At 35.4% G+C, this 21,307-nt stretch overlaps 3 protein-coding genes and 1 pseudogene across 7 annotated transcripts; 3 read left to right on the top strand and 1 right to left on the bottom strand.

Moving 5' to 3' along the window:
• Positions 1-530: 530 nt before the first annotated feature.
• LOC142548355 (laccase-4-like) lies at positions 531-1,649 on the top strand (annotated as a pseudogene).
• Positions 1,650-4,545: 2,896 nt separating this feature from the next.
• On the top strand, positions 4,546-6,593 carry LOC142548599 (transcription factor DIVARICATA-like). Of its 3 annotated transcripts, XM_075657003.1 has the most exons (3): positions 4,555-4,842; positions 5,139-5,594; positions 5,671-6,519. In XM_075657003.1, exons 2-3 carry the CDS (start codon positions 5,179-5,181, stop codon positions 6,134-6,136), a joined length of 882 nt encoding a protein of 293 aa, XP_075513118.1. In that variant the 5' UTR covers positions 4,555-4,842; positions 5,139-5,178; the 3' UTR covers positions 6,137-6,519. The 3 variants fall into 3 exon arrangements, with proteins under 3 accessions (XP_075513119.1, XP_075513118.1, XP_075513117.1); XM_075657004.1 differs by having other exon boundaries at positions 4,546-5,358; positions 5,642-6,593; XM_075657002.1 differs by having other exon boundaries at positions 4,556-5,594; positions 5,671-6,518.
• Positions 6,594-13,945: 7,352 nt separating this feature from the next.
• On the top strand, positions 13,946-15,893 carry LOC142548597 (BAHD acyltransferase DCR). Its single transcript, XM_075656998.1, has one exon. It carries the CDS (start codon positions 14,040-14,042, stop codon positions 15,480-15,482), a length of 1,443 nt encoding a protein of 480 aa, XP_075513113.1. The 5' UTR covers positions 13,946-14,039; the 3' UTR covers positions 15,483-15,893.
• On the bottom strand, positions 15,604-20,331 carry LOC142548598 (sulfoquinovosyl transferase SQD2-like). 3 transcript variants are annotated; one of them, XM_075656999.1, is made up of 12 exons: positions 20,196-20,331; positions 19,820-19,989; positions 18,719-18,785; positions 18,059-18,129; positions 17,756-17,873; positions 17,544-17,617; positions 17,390-17,445; positions 17,223-17,306; positions 16,958-17,045; positions 16,804-16,881; positions 16,628-16,684; positions 15,604-16,242 (listed from the first exon to the last, which is right to left on the bottom strand). In XM_075656999.1, exons 1-12 carry the CDS (start codon positions 20,220-20,222, stop codon positions 15,744-15,746), a joined length of 1,389 nt encoding a protein of 462 aa, XP_075513114.1. In that variant the 5' UTR covers positions 20,223-20,331; the 3' UTR covers positions 15,604-15,743. The 3 variants fall into 3 exon arrangements, with proteins under 3 accessions (XP_075513114.1, XP_075513115.1, XP_075513116.1); XM_075657000.1 differs by having other exon boundaries at positions 19,820-19,997; positions 20,067-20,214; XM_075657001.1 differs by lacking the exon at positions 20,196-20,331 and adding an exon at positions 20,067-20,175.
• Between the last annotated feature and the right edge of the window lie 976 nt (positions 20,332-21,307).

The raw sequence follows: 21,307 nt of genomic DNA, 5'->3' as shown, positions 1-21,307 counted from the left end.
AAATATATTTGAAATTTATCAATCTAAATGCAACTTAATAATTTAAAGTATGTATTAATAAGCAATATAATATATATTGTTTCAAAATTAGTACGATTTGTTGGTAAATAAAAAGAGATTAGTACATTGTAGGAAGATATCTTATGGTTATTAGCTAATGTGGCGTGGTTTGTAGATTACATTGTTAAGCCCAATTATTTTGCTAACTAAATCAGCATGCATATTAAGTTCTAGTATTCTATGTGTAATAGTAGCTCATTGTGGTACACAGGTGGTGATGACAAATATCACTCGTTCGTGCTCATCCAAATCCATCGTCACCGTCAACGGACAATTTCCGGGCACAGCCATCTATGCTCGGGATGGCGATGCAGTCGTCGTCAAGGTCTTAGGTCATCGACAACGTAAATTTCAACATTTCAATCCACTGGTAAAATAGTAACAGAAATTTTGTTAGGTGTTTATGAGTATATTGAATAAATCCTCAAATATTGAATAAATCCTCAAATAATATATGTATATCTCGATGGATGGATCAAGGCACGGGGTCAGACAACGAAGAGCTCTTCTTCAAGATTGCAGGCCGCAAAATGACTGTAGTAGAAGTAGATGCCACTAACGTGAAACCCTTCAAAACAGACAATCTTGATCGCACCAGGTCAGACCGCCAACGTGCTCGTGACAGCTAATGAAGGTGTCGGAAAGTACATGGTGGCGGCGACAACGTTCACGGACACGCCTATTGTCGCGCTGGACAACATGGCGGCCACCGCGACTATGCATTACTCCGGCACCCAGGCCAGTTTCCGACCACGTTTGCAACCCCGCCCGCAAGAAATGCTACACCTGTTGCTAACAGTTTCACAAACTCATTAAGGAGTCTCAATTCCATCAAATATCAGGCGAATGTCCTACAAAAATTCGACCATTCTCTGTTGTTTACAGTCGGGCAGGGGATCAGTCCGTGCTCCACCTGCGAGGCAGGAAATAGGAGCCGCGTCGTGGCCTTGGTAAATAATGTCACGTTCGTGATGCCGAATACTGCTCTTCTTCATGCGCATTACTTCAAGATTAAGGGAGTTTTCACCACTGTTTTTCCCGGGAATCCATCGTTTAAGTTCAACTATACCGGCACCCCACCTTCCAATCTCGGGAGTACTACGAGTGGGACAAAGGTTTATAGGGTTTCTTACAATGACACAGTTCATGTTGTACTACAGGATACTGGAATTATTGCGCCGGAAAACCATCCTGTTCATCTGCACGGATTCAATTTCTTTGCAGTGGGAAAAGGGTTAGGGAATTATAATCCAAATACAGATCCTAAGAACTTCGATCTTGTTGATCCTTTCGAAAGGATTAACACAATCGGTGTGCCAACTTGTGGATGTGTAGCCTTAATTCAGATTCCGAGCAGATCATCCAGGTAAAAATATATCGATCCATCTTGGACTCAGCATAAACCAAATGTAATGTATTTTGGAATAAAAATCTAACAATTGTAGCGCGTAAAATTTTCAGGAGTTTGGTTCATGCATTGCCATTTGGAAGTGCACACAACATGCTGAAAATGGCGTTGGTGGACAATGGAAATGGTCCAAATGAATCCATAATCCCACCTCCTAAAGATCGATCTGCCAAAATGTTGAATCTAAATGCAGATTTGTGTGATCAATTTCAACTTTTCGTTCGAGTGTAATTTTCATTTCAAGAAATAGCAATGTATACAGGCCAAATTAAATAGTTTGAAATCAACCAAGAATATAGGAGTTGGCGAGAGTTGTGAGAGCTAAGGAAGCTATATTATTTCTTGAGTGAATTGAAGTTAAGTTTTCTCAATAACTACACATTAACAATATACGTGTTGAATTTTTGTCTAGGATTTTATACATGCAACATCATATGTGTTATAGAAATCAAGCGTAATTTCGATATGTTTCATATTTGTTAACTCTCGAGGAAAGTTTGGTATTCCTATTTACGCTCAACAAAAATTTTTTTATGGTCAAGATTAATTTTTGCATATATTTTTTTGCGATGACATATATGATATATACATATATATTATATGTATTATGCCAAAACGGACTGGCGAGATGACTTGTCTTTCTTATGCATAATACATAAACCACTTTAAATTAATTTTTATTGTGGATAAATTATTGTTTCATTTTTTAAAAGACAATTCTTGTTTCTTTTCAAATATATATTACTCGCAAACTTTAACGTCAACATTAAATCTAGTGTCGGCTTTTTCCTGTCAATTTATTAATTATCAGTGAAAATTTTCAATACCTTAAAAATAATAATATAAATCTCGAATTTATTTCTTTCGCAAATAAAATATATCAAATTTATTACGATGCTTCACATTCATCATAAATTGTGCATCGGTAATCGTTATATGGAAGACGGAGAAATATATATTAAAAAATTTGTCACCGAAAGAAAGACTAAGTCCGCGTGGAGATGCAAACGAATCAAATCGTTTGTGAGCTATTCGAAGCTCGATTCGATAAAAACTCGTTTGAGTTCGTTTAACGAGGCTCGTTAAGATAAACAAACCAAACTCAAGCTTCACAGTATTCGGCTCGTTAGCTCGTGAACATATTCGTTGGTAAGTTCATGAGTAATCTTTTAGATGAAAAAATAATAGTTTTGATATTTGATTTATTGATTTTGCATATTATTTATTAAATATATAGAAAAATCTATTAAATTTATTTATTATAAATAAATTTACAAATTTTAAAAAGAATAATATATTTTTCTTTAAATATATAATTTACTTTTTAATTAATTTAATGAAAATTTAAATGTATAATTCATATTTATTAAGCTTGTTTAGGCTCGATAAAGGCTTGAATAAGCTCGTGAGCCATGCATATATTCGTTAAATAAAGCTCAAGCTCGGCTCGATTATAAACGAACCAAGCTCAAACATTCAAGAGTTCGACTCGGCTCGACTCGATTACATCCCTAAGTCCGCGGTCCCTAAATGTAAAAGCTGCAAAAAAATTATAGTCGATGATAATTATACAAATTTAATATTTTAAATTACATGAACAATTATTTGTCTCTGATATTAATTGTATGATCAATTGTTTGTTGTTGGAAAAAAACTTATTAGTCAACGATAATAATAATACAACTTTAATATTTTAAATCGCACGAGTGTTCAAATGTCAAGTTTTGATTGCTCGCTTAACGGAGCTAATTCTCGTACTTAACATTGTTGTTAATAAATTAAGCTTGGGAATACATATATAATTTATATTTATAGAAGCTAACTAAACTCAGTGATTATTTAAGTATAATTTAAAAATGAACTCGGTTACGAGAAATGTATCCGCAAGTTTCACAGTCCAGACAAGGAAGGTATGGCAAAATTTTAATGCACATTGATGAAGACCCGTTAAATATATAATTTAAAAATAAATCTATGCTTTTTAAGAAATTATATTAAATTTTTTATTATTATATATTATTTGAGAGAAGTCGAAGAAAGTCAAAACAGACGACAACCATTAGTTTACCATGCGAAGCGTGGTGACGTGGTGATTCTTTGGACCAATGTTAAGGAAATACCCCATCTCTTTATTGCATTCGGACAAATCTGCCAAATGCTCCATCTTGGAATTTCAATTAATCAAATTAAGATTATTATTATTTTTTTATATAACTTTATCATAATTTATACTTTATATTTTCACGGTCTAAATAAGAACGTACACAATATGCAAATACAACAAGCATCTTGGAATAAAAATGACAGATTGTCCCCCATTTTCTTTATTAGGTTTCCTCAATTGGTGATTGGTATGAATTATATATATATACACACTCTCTATCGTACTGAAAAAAATTCTACGGTTTCTGATTCACAAAAGAAAATGTTTTTGTACTCTGTAGGCACATGTGAGTTTTTTGAGATAAAATTCGATACGACACATAGAAAATCTAGAACTAATATACATGTGAGTGTTTGAAGTTATATTCGAAATACGATATTTATTTTGTATTTTCAAAGTTAAACATATAGAAATGCCATGTATGTATTTTTATGTTTTTGGAAGAAAGATGTTTTGTTGAATTGGATTATTTACCAAAATTATATTTTTCATTTTTAAAAATATATTGTTTCTAATCATCATAGTATAATGCAGTAATGTTTATATAGGGAAAAGAAAATATATTTATTTGTATTTCTAAACATTAATTAAAGCTGAAACATGTAAGAATTTAAATCTTAGATCAAAATATTATGTACGGGTGGTATGAACTGTCCAGATTAGGTCTTTTGTGAGATGGTCTCACAAATCTTTATCTGTGAGACAGGTCAATCCTACAGATATTCACAGTAAAAAATAATTTTTTTTCATGAATAACTCAAATAAGAGATCTGTCTCACAAAATACGCCCGTGAGAGCGTCTCACACAAGTTTTTGTCAACTGTCCAAACAAGAATTCTTGAATAATGAACAAACCAGTTCAGATATTCACGACCAAGAAGACGTCTACCACCCAAAAATTTATAAGCACCCTTCATGTATTAATCAGTCTCCATCTCTTTTTTTACCACACATTTTGCTGGGTGTTCGTTCTGCTCTAAACACCGTTCCCTCTACTCTAAGAAACAAGAACGAATAAAATTTAGACATAAGATTCACTTCTTCGAACTCAGCAATCAGCTTCAGAATACTTTTAAACGAAAGAAACAACCATTTTTCATGATTCTGATTCTAAATCCCGAAGAATTTTTCCCTGTTTAATCGACTTTTAATCTGGGAATACTGTAGTATTGTGCATCACATGACGGCCGTATTCTGTTTCCTGTCACAGGTTCACTGTATCTTTCTTCACTTTGTCCTCTTCCTTTGTCCGCCTATGATATGTGTACCTGTATATGTATCTGTATCTGTATCCACTTTTTTCAACAGTGTCTTGAAATTTTCCTCGGGCACGCGAAAGTTGAGTGGCCTTCCAAGATTCCTCACCGTGTGTGAAAAAATAAAAAAGTAGTATTCAGATTCCCATTTTTTGACTTAATGCTCTAGCAAATCTCCACTCGTCTATATCTACTCTTGTATTGGTAGCAAATTCCTTTGCTTCAATTCCAGGTGGGTTTTTTGTTTTAGGAAATTTCACCTCACCAGGTGGTGAAAAATACAGGCGACAATGGACAGAGAAACGCTGCAGCCATGGATCAGGACGTCGGACTGGTTGTTCGAGGAAAATAAGGTAATGACGAAATGGACACCCGAGGAAAATAAGAGATTTGAGAATGCACTTGCGTTCTTCGACAAAGATACCCCAGACAGGTGGTACAATGTGGCGGCCATGATTCCTGGAAAGACGGTAAGTGATGTGATGAAACAGTATAAAGAATTGGTAGAAGATGTTAGTGACATAGAAGCAGGGCTAATCCCGATTCCAGGTTATGCGAACAACACTTTCACCTTGGAGTGGGTGAGTAGTCACCCCTGTCAGGGATTGAAACCATTGTATAATCCAGGCGGGAAACGGAGCTCTTCGATTCGGGGCCCCGATCACGAACGGAAAAAAGGGGTGCCCTGGACTGAGGAGGAACACAGGTGATTGAACTGACTTTCCTTTTCTTGTTTTTTATTTTCTTCCGTAGGATCTTTTACTTATTTTCGAGGCGATCAGGCAATTTCTGCTGGGCCTGAAAAAGTACGGAAAAGGGGATTGGAGGAACATCTCGCGAAACTTCGTAACAACGAGGACCCCCACACAGGTCGCGAGTCATGCTCAGAAGTACTTTATCAGGCAAGTTTCCGGGGGGAAAGACAAGAGAAGATCAAGCATACACGATATCACAACCGGGAATCTCGCCGAAACCGATTCTTCATCACCTGCTAAAGATCTAAACTTGCCTAATTCGCTGCATAAATCAGCTTTAATCTTGAAATCCCAACAAGATTCAGGCGAAATTGCAGGTTTGGTGCCGGAAATGTACGAATCTTATAATGTTCTGCAAGATCCAGGGTCAATTATGGGTTTCGCTCCTGGAAACAACGGCTTCATCATCACTCATTTTCCAGGGAATTCTTCATTTGGATTCGACCTTTACAATAGTGCGATTTTCCAGGTGCAACGCGCGGAGCAACATTGATTTCTACAGCCCTGGAAAGCTGATTTTGCTAGGAGACTTGAAATAGTACTCCATACTTCATACATGTCATATCAGCAAGATTTTAAGCTTGACTTATAAGTAAATTATGGTCTTAATTTTCAGCTGTTCATGTTGAGGAATCTTCAACTTACAAATGTAAATATCGATAATACAAATCGCAACATAACTTCCCAGTCGAAATTCGCGTACTAAGGGCGGAACAAATGGAGATTCTTACTCTCACAAGTGTTACTCTCTGCTTGTCCTATGATTCCAACTTGACAGAATATAATCTTTTCCATGATATGATGATTGAAACAAACATAAGCATCTCATGCTCAGATCCTACTATCTTTTCTTTATTACATTTCTTCGAATTTCCTCTGTTTTTCGTGCTTTTGCACGGGTTTTGAATCACATTTACAATAAAATTAACAAATGGGTCTCACCAGGGATCAAATCTAGTGTTTAATTTCTGTTGACGCTTTCGAAGCTTTATCCATACCATTGGTTCCTCCTGTTTATTCTCATAACCTTATTCTTCTCTCTTTTTTCCCCCTTTTATTTTGAGAATTATAACTATATTCTTCTGAAATATCTTTCAAGATTGATCCTGATAAGTGATTCTCCAAGCATTTCGACCATATTTTTTCATATATTATTCTAGTTGAATTTGGGTATGGAGTTTATATTTAAAAACATTATTCTTGAAATTTAAACATTATTTGAACTTTAAAAACGATTATAAGTGGTTCCCGGAGGAAAGAGTTAACATCTCAAAAAGTTAGGAGAACTATTAGTCCTTTAACCTTTAGATATGAATCTAATGAATTGAATAAAAAAACCCATTATTTCTCTCCCAATAAAGGGGTCCGAACCAAATTATTAGTCAAACAGGCATTCGTAAATTTCGGAGTTAAGTTAATATATCGTTCATCGAGAGTGTTTCTCACCGTATTCCAAAACTAATACATCATGTTGGTTTTTTTTTATTTAAATGAAAGTCAACATCATATATTAACGTTCAAATAAGTAAAATTTCGTCACATATTTGATTCGACAAAATCAAAACTAAATCTTGAAGTTATTTCTTATATACAATTTTAGGTCCCATCTCAGCCACTAGCAAGCACAATATTTTTATGGCAACAAGAGCAAAATTCCCATCCAGACGAACTCTTTCGGGAAATGACAAACCAACCCCACCCTCCATTTCCCTTTTTCAAATGGAGCCCCCAATTTTTTTGCAAGTTGCCCATTTAAAGAACTTTAATACTTTATTCTCAATGATCGTGATATTCCCCCTTGTGTATATTTAGACCGTATACCTTATCTTACAATCTAAAATAAATTTTATGTCTGTGTTCTTTATTCTTATTCTCACTCGATTCTCTTACCCTTTATTTTTTTCAAAACGATAAAATCGATACCAATCTTTTGTCACAACTCGCATTTTCATAATCCTAGGGGGGGGGGTTAGGTGATGGCCGACTAAATCCTTGGGGGATAAAGTAGTACTTCTCTATGGTGATTTGTTTGTATGCTCCACCAAAAAATGCACAAGAATAAATTTAGTGGAAGCTTGTGAAACATATCTAAGGGAAGGTAGAAAGGACATGCAAAATCGTGTATTATCATTGACATAAAAATGATTCTTTATAGGTGATATCAAGATTCATATACGCAAGTGTCAAGCGTGGGAAGTTTGACTTGATGAGAACATGAAAGAGTTTTGTGTGTTTAAATTCAAGATGTATGCACAAAAGTCCAAGTGGACTTGTCAAAATGGATTGGTCTACTCCGGCCACAATCCAACCAATATCGGTTGTGAGTTAGGTGGGTCAGAAAAAATTAAAAATAATAAAATTAATATCATTTTTGTTTTGACGAGTAAGCCACGTATCTTCATAATTGTATGATATTGATCTTACGGTGTGGAACTTTGGTTGCATTCTCAAGTCCCAACAATCATTTCCTCAAACGAAGTTCCACCATTATTTTCATGGTCATGGCCTCTTCTCAAGCCTTATATGTCCTCTAATTGAGGTCCCTCCTCTTCACCGCGTTGGGATGCACTCCTTATATGAAATACCGAGAGCAACATCATCTCGAGAGCTTATCAGAAATTTTTGCTGAGAGCCCTCAACTCTTTCGTTTAGTTCAAGTATACAATGATTTAACCCACATGACTCAATCTACACCATGAGTCTGATACCAATTGTTATGACATGGAAGTCACGTATTTCAATAATTGTATGATATTGTTCCCTTTGAGTCTAAACTCTTATTGATTTGCTTTTGGATTTTACCGAAAAGACTTTATATCCATGGAGATAGTATTTCTTCTTATTAACTCATAATTTTCTAATGTTGAGATTTAGTTTCATTCCCAACAATTTTTAAATTTTATCTTCGTATTTATAATAAATTCACAAATATTTTATAAAATTTATTGTTCACATTACTAAAAAATTAAACATTTATTTGACGTGTCAAATATACATTAAAAAATTATTGGCCAATACTCAACACATATATCTATTTTTTTTATTAAATATGAGTGATGATAATTAGTAAATTTAATATTTTTTTAAAATGCAATATCTTTTTCATTTCCCCCACCGATAATAGGATATAGTCTTTATTATATGCTTTGATTCTCAAATAATTTTCTATTTTATTTTTATTTTTTCTTTTGAGCATTCTTACTTTCTTTTTGAAAAACCTACATTTAACTTTTTCACACATAAATCTAACCATATACGCAACACGATTACAAATTTTCAAGGAGATAAATAAGATTGGAGGCGCTGCGATCATCCGGGACTCGGCAGGGGAATTTATGATGTGCAGGAGCTATAGTCACCGAGGGCTATTCGAAGTCCGTGAAGCGGAAGCAAAGGCGTTACTTGAGGCTCTTTCTTGGGCTACATCCTTAGATTTGCAACAAGTAATCTTCGAAACAGATTCCAAATCCGTAGCTGAGGCTATCAACTCTAACCATGTGGATTGCAGCGAATTTGGAACGATAATTACAGAGTGTTGTTACATTATTTCAAGAGAACCAAATTACAAGGTCCATTTTGTTCGTCGACAAGCGAACGTGGTAGCTCATATCCTTGCAAAAGCGACCACTTCTTATGCTAGTCTGCACACCTTCTATGAGGCTCCTTTGCTTATTTCCGAGCTTTTAATTTCTGATTGCAATAACTCTTCTTTGAATTGATATAACTCCTGGTTGGATTTCAAAAAAAAAAAACAAAAAAAAACAAAAAAAATTTATTTTTTAAGATAATAATAAGCAACCCAACTCACATCAATATGTGTTTAGTTTGGGCTTGTCCGCTTTGACTCGTCTTCAAACATATTGTTGAAATTGTAACTCAAGCCACCAGAGCATTGTCAAAACTTTAGGTGTCCCCTCTAGCGTTCAAAACATGGTTCTATGGTCGGTCCGTGACTCCCGAAAACTCCATTACGCTTCTGCTTCATTTTTTGTTCAAATAGTTTCAAACTAGACCCACGAGCAGACGTTGAATTTCCATAAAAGCACCTCCCTCAGAGTGAAACAAATCGAGGAGAAAATTTAATTTCTAAAATAGAAAATAATGGGAAATTATACTGGTCAAATTTTTTCAAAAAAAAAAAAAATTGGAGGATTTTTTAAAAATATTGACCAAATTTATTTTGCTAAATACGTACGATAATGTATATAGTGTTGTGGGATGAAATGATTAGCAATGACGTGGTATTTGAATCAATTATTATTATTATTGTGGATAAATGAAAATTATAATGACGGCTTCACACAAACTAATAATGGATTAGTTGTCATTGGCCATGATGTGAAGTTGGCCCATTTTCCATAGATCGTAAGAGGCCACCCAGGCATTGGGCCCATTTGATTTTAATCTCACCATTCGTGAAAATAGTTATTTGTTCTTTTTAATTTTAATATATATAAATTTAATATTTTGTCCCCCAACTTAGCCTACGTTTGTATTCATCATTGATGTAACATTTATCTATTAGAAATGATGAAGCATATTAAATTTGTACATACATTAAATGAATATCACTTCAACGATGATCACATAAACAATCACAATTGATGAACAACGTATGTGATATCCTATGGATGAGCCCGCTAAGGTTAGACCCAAACCAGATTTGGATCCCTGACCCAACCCCAGCCAATGTGGGAAGGCCCGTCACGTGCCCATGTATTCTCCTATAAATACCAGGTTTGAGTGTTTAATTCGGCATCCAATATTGTTTTTCAGCAGCACTTTTAGCTGCTCTCCACTTATATCCTCAGTCTCAAACTTGAGCGTCGGAGGGGCTACGCCGGGACACCCTCCCGGCTCCCTTCTAGCGGTTTTCTTCGTGATTTCAGGCTCAGAGCAAATTCGAAACATGCGTCTGAATTAATGTCACTTACTGAAATCGAACTCTAAAATTTCAGTGAATATCAATATGAAAACTCCGTTCAAAATTATTCATATATGTATATCATCTTTCGGAGAACAAACGTTGGGATCATTTTGAAATTTCAAAATAAAGTACTGAAGAAATTATCTGTATTTTCCAAAATTTGTTTTGTCATAGGTAGGACGTGACAGGGAAATTGTGGATTTGAATAAACCCGTAGACTCGACAGTTGACAAAGCCAGGTTCAATGTGCCTGACGACTATGTTCTCCCAAATGTGAATTATTTAAGATTACATCGAACATACATCACAGGTATCCGGTCAAATTTGGTGCGTTTGCTTCACATTTCTCTTGACATACTTTAGCACAATCTTTTTCATTAAACTTTCTGTCTTCCAAGACACTCTAAATTTGATATTTGAGATTCGTCTTATGTTGTCTTATTTTATACTACATATTTTTTTTATAAAGTGATAAAAAAATTATTATAATATAAATATAAAGACAATACAAATTATAAAATATGTCGTTATCCTGTCTGATGCATGGATTCATTCTTAGGACATCTACGGTTACGTGGCGTTACACCTCGTTTTCTATAGTAAGAAATGTATTCATTGTATCTAAATCTTGGAGAATACATGAACACGAAGACTACCTTATCCAGAAAGCATAGCCTTTTTCAACCAGAACCAAACAAAACACTGAACTAACTGTTCGTATATACATTGCCTGGCTTGGAAGAAGTATAAATATACCATACCATGTCTTTTCTTTAAATTCACACAGATATATTTTAATAATTATCCCTAAATTAATCCGAAGATTTTTTTTTTCCCTATTTGTTTTCTCCTCTATATTCGCACTTGATTAATTTGTTATAATTTTACTTTCTCATATTTAAAAAGTAAATATAAGAATTCACAGGCTATTTAAACATGTTATACATTTAATAAAATGGAATACAATTGTATGGAAGTTAATTATGACCTCGATCATTTGGAAACGATGAAGTTGGAGTTTGGATCAATGAAAATAAAGTTGATCTCTTGTGAGACGGTCTCACGAATTTTTATCTGTGAGAAGGGTCAACCCTATCGATATTCACAATAAACAATAAAAAGTAATACTCTTAGCATAAAAAATAATGCTTTTTTTCATGGTTGGCCCAAATAAGATATCCGTCTCATAAAATACGATTCGTGAGACCGTCTCACACAAGTTTTTGCCATGAAAATAAATATTGTCTCAAATTTTTTTTTTAAAAAAATAAGTCTAATTTCACATTTAATAACTTGAATTAATCATGTTTGATTAAAATGAGAATTTAAAAATTTATCCTATGTTTGATTCATTTTTTTTTTTTGGTAAACTTATTTTTTTCTTCCAATGAAAGAAACCTCATATTAAGGTTGGATATTTAAACCCACCAACAACCAATGAGTCAATGACTAACAATCCATATTTAAATGACAATCTCTTACTCCAAAAATACCATTTGCTCTACCCAAAACAAAAAATAAATGTGGGGATTCTTAATTTATCATATCGTAATACTATTTTATCATTATATATTATATTTATCTATCAATAATTTTTTAAATTATTAATTTGCCTGATTATTCAATAATCTCGATCTTCAAATCAGCGTAAATTTGGGTCGGAATCTCCTCGATAATGGGACAGAGATTATTGCCGCAATCACATAGTTAATTAATTTAATATTGATTATGAAACTCTTGTAATTAATATGTACATGAACAAAGACACTATTTTTTCTGGTGACGTCATGATACTTGTCACACGTCTATTGAGTATTGACTTTCATTGGCCTAGATTCGGCACTTTGATATATTTGAGGAGGATACACTACACCCTATTTAAATAAAAACTAATTGTGAGACGGATTTACGGGTCGTTTTTGTGATACAGATCTCTTTTTTGGATCATCCATGAAAAATTATTATTTTTTATGCTAAGAGTATTACTTTTTATTGTGGATATCGGTATAGTTGACACGTTTCACATATAATGATACGTGAGACCGTCTCACAAAAGACCTACTCCTCTATTTATTATTATAATAGTCATATTATTAGTATATATTAATATTAATAATAAAAACATATAAATTATATATTTTATGGATTGGATTGGATTGGATTATATCATTAACCATTATGATTCATACCACATCGTGTCTTGTCTGATCCATCCAACCAACTAGAATCTCATGTTGAAATAATCATAAATCAGAAGTCGTCCTATTTTGAAAAACAATTGTCACATCACGTGAACACCAAGTGCATGAATAATTCTTTTTAAAGACATTTGCCACAAAACATTATATAACGTAAAGTTTTTAATATATATATACACACACATCGAGTATCAATTAACGTTGATATTAATGATCTATCCATTCATTACATAATTGTCACACTTTCTTCCGAGTACTTAGCTACTAATAATAAATCACGGATATTAGATCAGGTTATCAGCAAAAACTGTTAAGATCACTCATTTCACTTTTTCCATTCGCGTTATCGTTTACTTCTTAAAATATTTAAAATTTAAAACATATCCAAGCTTTTAATATTTTTTTATATGCCCACACTGAATAAATTTTTGAAAATTATATATATATGTACCAAGCTATTAATATTTTTTATATGCTCACATCAACTGAATAAATTTTTGAAAATTATATATATATATATTATATATATATATATATATATATATATATATATATATATATTTGAACAATTCTTTTTTCACTGATCTAGCTTTTGAGCTTTATTTAGATATAAATCTCAATCTTAGCATGAGATCATAAGTGTCAAGTTTCGATCTTTATCAACTCACCATTATATGCTGGACTGCTATGTAAGTCACCCGATAATATCTGGTAAACTTTGTGGTCCAGATTCTTAATATTAGTCGACTTAGACAATCCTCAATTTGAACTAACTTTTAGAATTGAGTTATGCTCAAATTTTAATCTTAAACGTGTTTGATGCTAAATACAAACACATATATAAAAAACATCATTTACAAGGGAGTCTTAATATTAGTGCGAAATGCATGATATCTTGATTTATTTAAGTTATACATTCCCTTTGGTAACCCCATGCGTATACTATACATAATTGAATTGAATGATTCTACATAAAAAAACAGAATCTAAATATTTGATATCGGCAATGTGGGGCATGGGTTGCATAGAAGGAACCATGGGCAGGCTGACAAGTGTCCCCCCTTCCAGGTGAGAGGTACATGAGTGATGTGATGATCCAAACAACCCCCAATCAATCACTCCACTCTCTTAAACTTAACCACCAAGGGCAAGGTGCATGAACATGAACATGAACATGAACGTCAACGTGGAACCCATCACCCACTCTATATATTTTCTGAGCTCTCGATTTCAATTTGTACACTTTTGAAAACCCAAGAAAGAAACTAATCATGCCATCTTCTTCGGTGGTCATCGTCTCCAAACAGACTGTGTATCCTCAGCGCAAGTCAGCCATCAAATCTTTGAAGCTCTCCGTATCTGATCTTCCCATGCTTTCATGCCAGTATATTCAGAAAGGGGTTTTACTTCCAACTCCGCTGCTTTCCTCCGCTTCCCTTATCTCCCTTTTCAAGCTTTCACTCTCTAAAACCCTCTCTCGCTTCCCGGCGCTCGCGGGCAGGCTCGGAACCAACGATGCTACTGGCCATGTGTATATTATTTGCAACGACGCTGGTGTAGATCTTTACCATGCCAAGGCGTCGCACCTCTCTACTGCGGCATTGATTCCTCCATCCGATCAGGACATACCCGCCGCGTACTGGCGGTTCTTCCAGCTCGACAGCACCCTCAGTTACGCAGGCCATCACAAGCCACTCGTTACTGTTCAGATCACTGAACTAGCCGATGCCGTTTTCGTCGGATGCACCATGAATCACGCCGTGGTCGACGGCACGTCCTTCTGGAACTTCTTCAACATCTTTGCGGAAATCGCTCGAGGTGAGAGTAAGATCTCGAAGGCGCCGGACTTCTGCCGCGACACAGTTTTTGATTCCCCTGCTGTGCTGGCGTTTCCCCCCGGGGGACCGTCGGTTACCTTTTCCGGCGACGAGCCTCTCCGGGAGAAGATCTTCCATTTCAGCAGGGAAGCGATCCTAAGAATGAAATCTAGGGCTAACAATAATAAAAATAATAACCCAATTGAAAAGGCTCAAATTTCCTCGGCGGAGATTATGAGCATACAGAGTAACGACAATTGGGCGGTTACTAACGGTGAACATCACCGCAAAACTAACGGAAATATAACGTCTGTCATGGGAGCCAAACCGCCAACGGCTGAGATATCATCGTTCCAGTCCCTGTGTGCCCAGCTGTGGAGATCCGTGACACGTGCCAGAAAATTGCCCCCCACCAAAACGACGACATTCCGAATGGCGGTGAACTGCAGACATCGGCTCGAGCCGGGGCTCGCCCCGTTTTATTTCGGAAACGCAATCCAAAGCATACCAACTGTCGCCACAGCCGGTGAGCTGTTAGCCAACGATTTGAACTGGGGAGCTGATCAGCTGCACGACAACGTAGTGGCCCACGATGACGCTACGGTGCGGCGGGGCGTGAAGGACTGGGAGAGTAATCCCAGGCTGTTCCCTTTGGGCAATTTCGACGGTGCTATGATCACCATGGGAAGCTCCCCTAGGTTTCCGATGTACGACAATGATTTCGGATGGGGGCGGCCGCTGGTAGTGAGAAGCGGAAAGGCAAACAAATTCGACGGCAAGATCTCGGCATTTCCGGGGAGAGAAGGAAATGGGAGCGTTGATCTTGAGGTAGTTCTTGCTCCGGAGACCATGGTCGGTTTGGAGAATGATTTAGAATTTATGCAATATGTTTCCTAAATCGAACATTAATTTTGATTACGAATTGAAATCGAAATGCTTACTTTTAGGGTCCATGATTTCATTTGACAAGATTCATAATTTGGAAAGCATGATTAATAAATCATCGTGCACGAGCAGCAAACATTAACTTCCTCTGTTCTTTCTTTCATGTACATAAAAGTATACAGAAATCAATATACAGGCTTATAACGCAACAGACAATTCTTCAGGCCAAGCACTAAATACAACTTATCTTCAAATTCTACAGACAATTCAGCACTACATTTCGATTGCGGGTTCCTGTACATGAAAAATACATCGAAACAACCAAAAGAAGGGCCTCAAGAACTCAGCCCTCTTCTTCCTCCAAAACCAAATAGCAGCATTATACTGTTCGTTACGTATCTTACGAGTCGCTGCCCTCCAATCGTATTTCTCCATTTCTGCACGCGCAGCTTTTCCTATGGTTTCTCTAAGTTCTTGGTCGTGCAGAAGAGGTTTCACTTTGTTCAAACAGTCATCTAAATCTCCAGGATTAAAGAGATAGCCAGTTTTACCCTGTTGATCTTCAGAGATAATGTCTCGGATTCCTCCTGCACGAGCAGCAACAACAGGAAGTCCAGACGACATTGCCTCCATAACGACTTGTCCCAGTGTCTCAGATTCTGAAGGCATAACAAATATATCTCCACAGGCGTACGCCTGTGACAGCTCTTCTCCTTGTAACATACCAGTGAATACTGCTGGCATGCCGGAAAACATCTTCTCTAGTTCCTCCCTACCCAAATAAAAAAAAAAAACTCATTTATAAGTTGGGGACAAAGGAATTTATGCATGTAATTGTAGGACCGATCGGTCGATCACTTGCCGTTTTACCAAAAGTTATAAGTGGTGGTAACAATGCAACTTAAATCTTTTAAACCGTGCCACAACACAAACGCGACGTTTCGATTGTTCTACTCAATAGAGACAATTATTGCATATCAACAGTAACTCATATATAAAGTATGCACATGTATATTGTTCGGAAACCATATTTTAGAAAAGTTCGAATTATAATTCAAAATATATATCATATCCTTCATCGCCCTCACACATGGACTAAAGTTTTCAGGATCCTCATTTAATAGATTATTAGTTATATGAAGCAAACAAAATGTCACCTGTATGGACCATCTCCGATGAAAGCTATTCGAGCCTCTGGAAGTTTTTCCATGACCCTGCTTACGATTCGCCATTTCACCAATAAGTGCTTGATAAACATTGCTCTCAGTGTATATTTATGTCTACAAGGCATTCTATAATTATAGTTTCTCCATTTAGATAAATGAAAAAAAACCTTTTGAGGAAATCTAAGCTCTTCTCAAGTCCAAGTCGTCCCACATGAACTATCAATGGTCTGTCCGGCTCTCCATCGCTGATGTGGAAATGGCCATTGTCAAAAAAAACTTGGGAAATCGAATTTGAGATGATTTGAAATTAGATTTTATTACCTTAAACGTTCTCTCATTTCATGAGAATGGAACCGGGGATTGAAGCTCTCCGAGTCAACACCCTTATTCCAGAGGCGTATCCTGTTAGCTGAAAATTTTGCAAAATGGCTAAGATACAGTTTCAAGAACGTTCTGCTGGCATGAAAGTTACAGTATTTAATTACCAAAATTAGGTGGACATATACAGAAAGTGGATGGATAAAGATTATACAAGTTTTGAAACTGCAGAAGACTAACCAACAAGATTCAAGAAGTAAAACTTCACCTGCTGTCACCTTTGCAGCTTCTAAATCCTTTCCAATGGCAGCAGAAGGGACAATGGTAAGATCAGCAGCTCTATGCAAAAATCCTGTCCACGGATAACTCAATCTTTAATATTTTATCCTAAAAAGTAAAAATCCAAATTCAAGACTATGACTACACATCACATACTTATAACTAACCACATTGGTTCAACAAGCCAACTGAAGGTATATCTAGGTATGTATCTGCAAAATAACAATACAATATCAGCACCATATCCAAACCTGATTTATTAGAGAAAAATGTGGAATCATAATGAATGAATTAGGGAGTTCAGACGTACAAAGGAACGTGAGTGTGATATGACATCACTAGCGGTACACTTAACATTTTTGCGATAAAGAGAGCTCCAAACACCTATGAGAGATGCAAAATACGTCAATGAAGAAATTCGAGCTAATAATGAAGAAATTCGAGCTAATACTTATTTCCCGTGTTATTTGAAATGGCAGCAGCTAAAGTAACAAGGACGCAGATTAGTTAGATATACCATACCATGATACCAGGCGACGATGCATGTATAATGTCGGGCTTGAATTGTGCAACTGCAGAGATTATCCTGGGGCTGAGTGCTAGTGACAGGGGTACCTTTTCATAACAGGGACAAGGGAAGCTGTAAAGAGAATTCAAAACCAGAATTCCATCAGAACAAGACAGAGTGCAAATTCACTGTAGCAAAAGGATACAGATTTTGTAACTTGAAACCATGGACTTTCTACGAGATTTTTTGGTGTTAAGAAAAAACACATGAAGTGCAATGTCTTTTATTCTACATTAGACCAAAATATGATCACTAACCTTCTTGAACCAATCAATTGTGCCCCATAAAATTCCTCTGGCACTCCTTCATGAGTTGTTACAACCATGACCTGAACCCCACATCCGAACACTAACTTTTCAGAGATAAAATGATCGGAATACAAAAAAAAAATATCACTAGCGCTTTCAATTTTATGCTCATAAGAAATAATTCTAAGTGAGGATCGTGTCATAACAAAGACTAGGACGAAATATGTTCTTTATGGTTCAAGCGAGAAAAAAAGGCATTAGGAATCAACCCCAAGAAAGAAACGAAGATCCCAACAATATACTGAAGGCCCCTGCATAAATATTTTTAACATCTTACTCAAACACAATGGCCACAATACTATGCTCAAATCATGGAAGCAAGAATAAACCCAGCTATCAATCATAGATCGGATTTAAACAAGATTTGAATTCTTTTGGACACTACTCCTTTGAACAACAAAGGCCAGAAAATCTAGATAAGTTTGAATATTTGCAAGACATAAAGAATAAATAATGAATATTTAGAGCAAAAATCGCAATTTTATTGATTAAGAGCAAAATCATGTAGCATAAACCTAGTATTACAGTGCAGTCTCACAAAGCAAAACATAACATTTTTGAATATCTCTTATTTATAAGTGTAAACAACCATCAGTGTTAATAACATACCTCGTCCCCCATCTCTCGTAGATATTTGATAAAATTCTGGAACCTGTTTTTGTATCCAGAGACATAACTGCGTAAAATTCCAAAACATATGAAGTCATCAGATGAAGATTTATCTAACTATCAAAGAAGGACTAATCATGCAAATTGAGCACAAGACAACTCGAACATCCGAAATGGAAAAATTAATAAAACAAGAAACTAAAATTGAATAACTTAAATTGACGGTTCTTGAGTAGATTGACTCGAGGAGAAATTGAACAATAGATCGTCTTGATTGAGCTGATTGAAGCAAGTTGCAAATGTAGGTAACAACAGGGACAAATAAAACAAAAAGCGATACAATCATACAAAGAGTAAGTTAAAATACTTCAAAACAACATACATAAGGGACAATACACAAACAATTTTTATCCCTGTCCCAGATGACTGAAAATGCTAGCACACCAATTTAAACCGGCTGCTTTTGAAGTCAACGAAATTTCCCGGTTCATTTCTCATGAAAAAATTCATGATGATTTAAAATGACCAGCCATATTTCAATAACGGATTATCAAATAGCATATCATGGTATCACAGTTATCAGCTAGTTTGATGGGTATAGATACCAAAAAAAAAAAAAGAGAAGAAACAACAAAAAATAAAAAGATCTTATTGCACATGCATATGCCAGCTTGCTGCAAAACCCTGTCAAAGGTATGAAGCATGAACTTTGAGCATTTAATTGCAAAAAGGAACAGAGAAAATATGAACAATGCTTCTCAGTTCTAAAAAAAATCATAAAGGAAACTCGTACTATATTGTTTACAGACTATAACTTCATAGAATAATGATCTATTCAAACATAAATTTCAAATTCGTACACAAGCAAATTTAATCAACAACTTTGTCCAATTTAGTAGATCTTGTGATCGTATTATTCGCATCAAAATACTACATCTAGAATTGTACGATACCAAATACAAGACAGCAAAATCATCAGTTTTAATTCTCCAACAAAGATAGATCAACTACCAGAAATTCAATGCCAACAAAGCAGATCCCTTGCCAACGAAATACACATGAAAAATAAAGTGGAACAGATGCTCAGAATTGAACACTCACGCAAAGGGAGATGGCTCCACAAAAAGAGCAATACGCCTAGCCTTGGAAATCATCTCAGATTCAAACATTGGAGGAGGGTTCTCCTCCTCATCTTCCCTTTGGTCTGTAACGATAGTCATTTCATGCTGAGGTTTAACAGCAAAAGAATAAACTTCTTCCACTTTAAGCACCTGCCAAACTGCAAAAAAAAAAAAAATGGAGTCTTTAGCCAATTAAACTAATGGGTTTTCAAGAGCAAGAAATTAACCTTTAGACTCAAAATCACATGAGAGAGCTGCACGGGGATAACGAAAGGAGAGAAAAGAAGCGCAGCTAACTATTCATCGCTGAGATGATTTTGATGAGTTGCTGCTATTTAGCGTGTAAAAAATGTGACCTGAAATAAAGAAAGACAGCCTCTCATTTTCCCCGGCCTGGGTCCCTTTGGTATGTTTGATTCTTTCGGAGTCAATGTCGTACAATTGCGGAGTTGGAAGAGAGAGAGGATGGGCCACGGAAGAGATGGATCTCCCCAACTGGATATTCTTTTTCGAGAACGGTGGCATTGGGGAATAATTGGTGACGACAAAGTATATGCCCTCTCAACATAAATACATATTTCACTGCTGGAGGATTATTTTAAGATAAAAATTTCGTATTTTGTTAGACAGATTTTTTATTTGGGTCATCCATGAAAAGTATTATTTTTATACTAAAAGTATTATTGTGAATATTGGTAGGGTTGACCCGTCTCATAGATAAATATCCGTGAGACCGTCTTAAAAGAGATCTATTTAACGAAAAATGCGTACAAGCAATGCAAGAACTGGGCAGAAACGAAGAAGCACGTGCAATTTACCAATTTAATTTGAACTTAAAAGACATAATAATGGTAAGACAAGAGCCAACTAATTCCAAAAGAACATTAATATCATCACGTGAACGTCCATGAATTAAACTAACTTGCTTCTAAAGCAACTCATCTTCATTAGTTCAAATGAGACGACACTTCGTAAATCTGAAACGAAAATCTAACGAGGTTATAACAATAACAAACGTGCAAGTTTTCCAATTTTGGTCAACTCTCTTATTATAATGCACTTGTTGATTGAGAGACTCGTGAATCATTGACTTGGTACGGATGGTTTATTTCTAGCGTGAAAATAATGATTCGAATTGGGCCTGATTAGCTGGGTTGCCTCTCAGTCCATCTAAGCTAGGCCCAGCCCAAATTGGTTGGTTTACCAAACAGTCTGGGTCCAAATTTATTGACGACCCACTTATGTGTGTGACTAGCACTTAGAACAGAAACTCGTGTGTTAGGTGCGGTTTAATCAAATACAAAAATTCATTCGCGATGGTTTCATAATTTTATAGAATAGTTTTCTTATCGGATTAATTTTTTTTAATATATTATTTTTTATATCAAAAATATTAATTTTCAATCAAATATTAGACCAACCATCTTCCAAGTTAGATTCATCTCAACTAATAAAGAATCGTAAGTAT

This window comes from Primulina tabacum, chromosome 6 (assembly GCF_025594145.1).
Source record: "Primulina tabacum isolate GXHZ01 chromosome 6, ASM2559414v2, whole genome shotgun sequence".
NCBI lineage: Eukaryota > Viridiplantae > Streptophyta > Magnoliopsida > Lamiales > Gesneriaceae > Primulina > Primulina tabacum.
Note: the sequence above shows the minus strand (reverse complement) of the source record. Positions and strands in the feature narration are given on the sequence as shown.

Excerpts from the sequence above, each read along its gene's own strand:
- LOC142548598 (XM_075656999.1), bottom strand. The coding sequence starts at position 20,222 with ATGAGAGGCTGTCTTTCTTTATTTCAG. Across the intron at positions 17,874-18,058 it reads CAATTGATTGGTTCAAGAAG|CTTCCCTTGTCCCTGTTATG; the intron begins GTTAGTGATCAT and ends TTCTCTTTACAG. Across the intron at positions 17,307-17,389 it reads ACCAATGTGGTTAGTTATAA|GATTTTTGCATAGAGCTGCT; the intron begins GTATGTGATGTG and ends ATCCGTGGACAG.
- LOC142548599 (XM_075657003.1), top strand. The coding sequence starts at position 5,179 with ATGGACAGAGAAACGCTGCAGCCATGGATCAGGACGTCGGACTGGTTG. Across the intron at positions 5,595-5,670 it reads TGGACTGAGGAGGAACACAG|GCAATTTCTGCTGGGCCTGA; the intron begins GTGATTGAACTG and ends CGAGGCGATCAG.
- LOC142548597 (XM_075656998.1), top strand. The coding sequence starts at position 14,040 with ATGCCATCTTCTTCGGTGGTCATCGTCTCCAAACAGACTGTGTATCCT.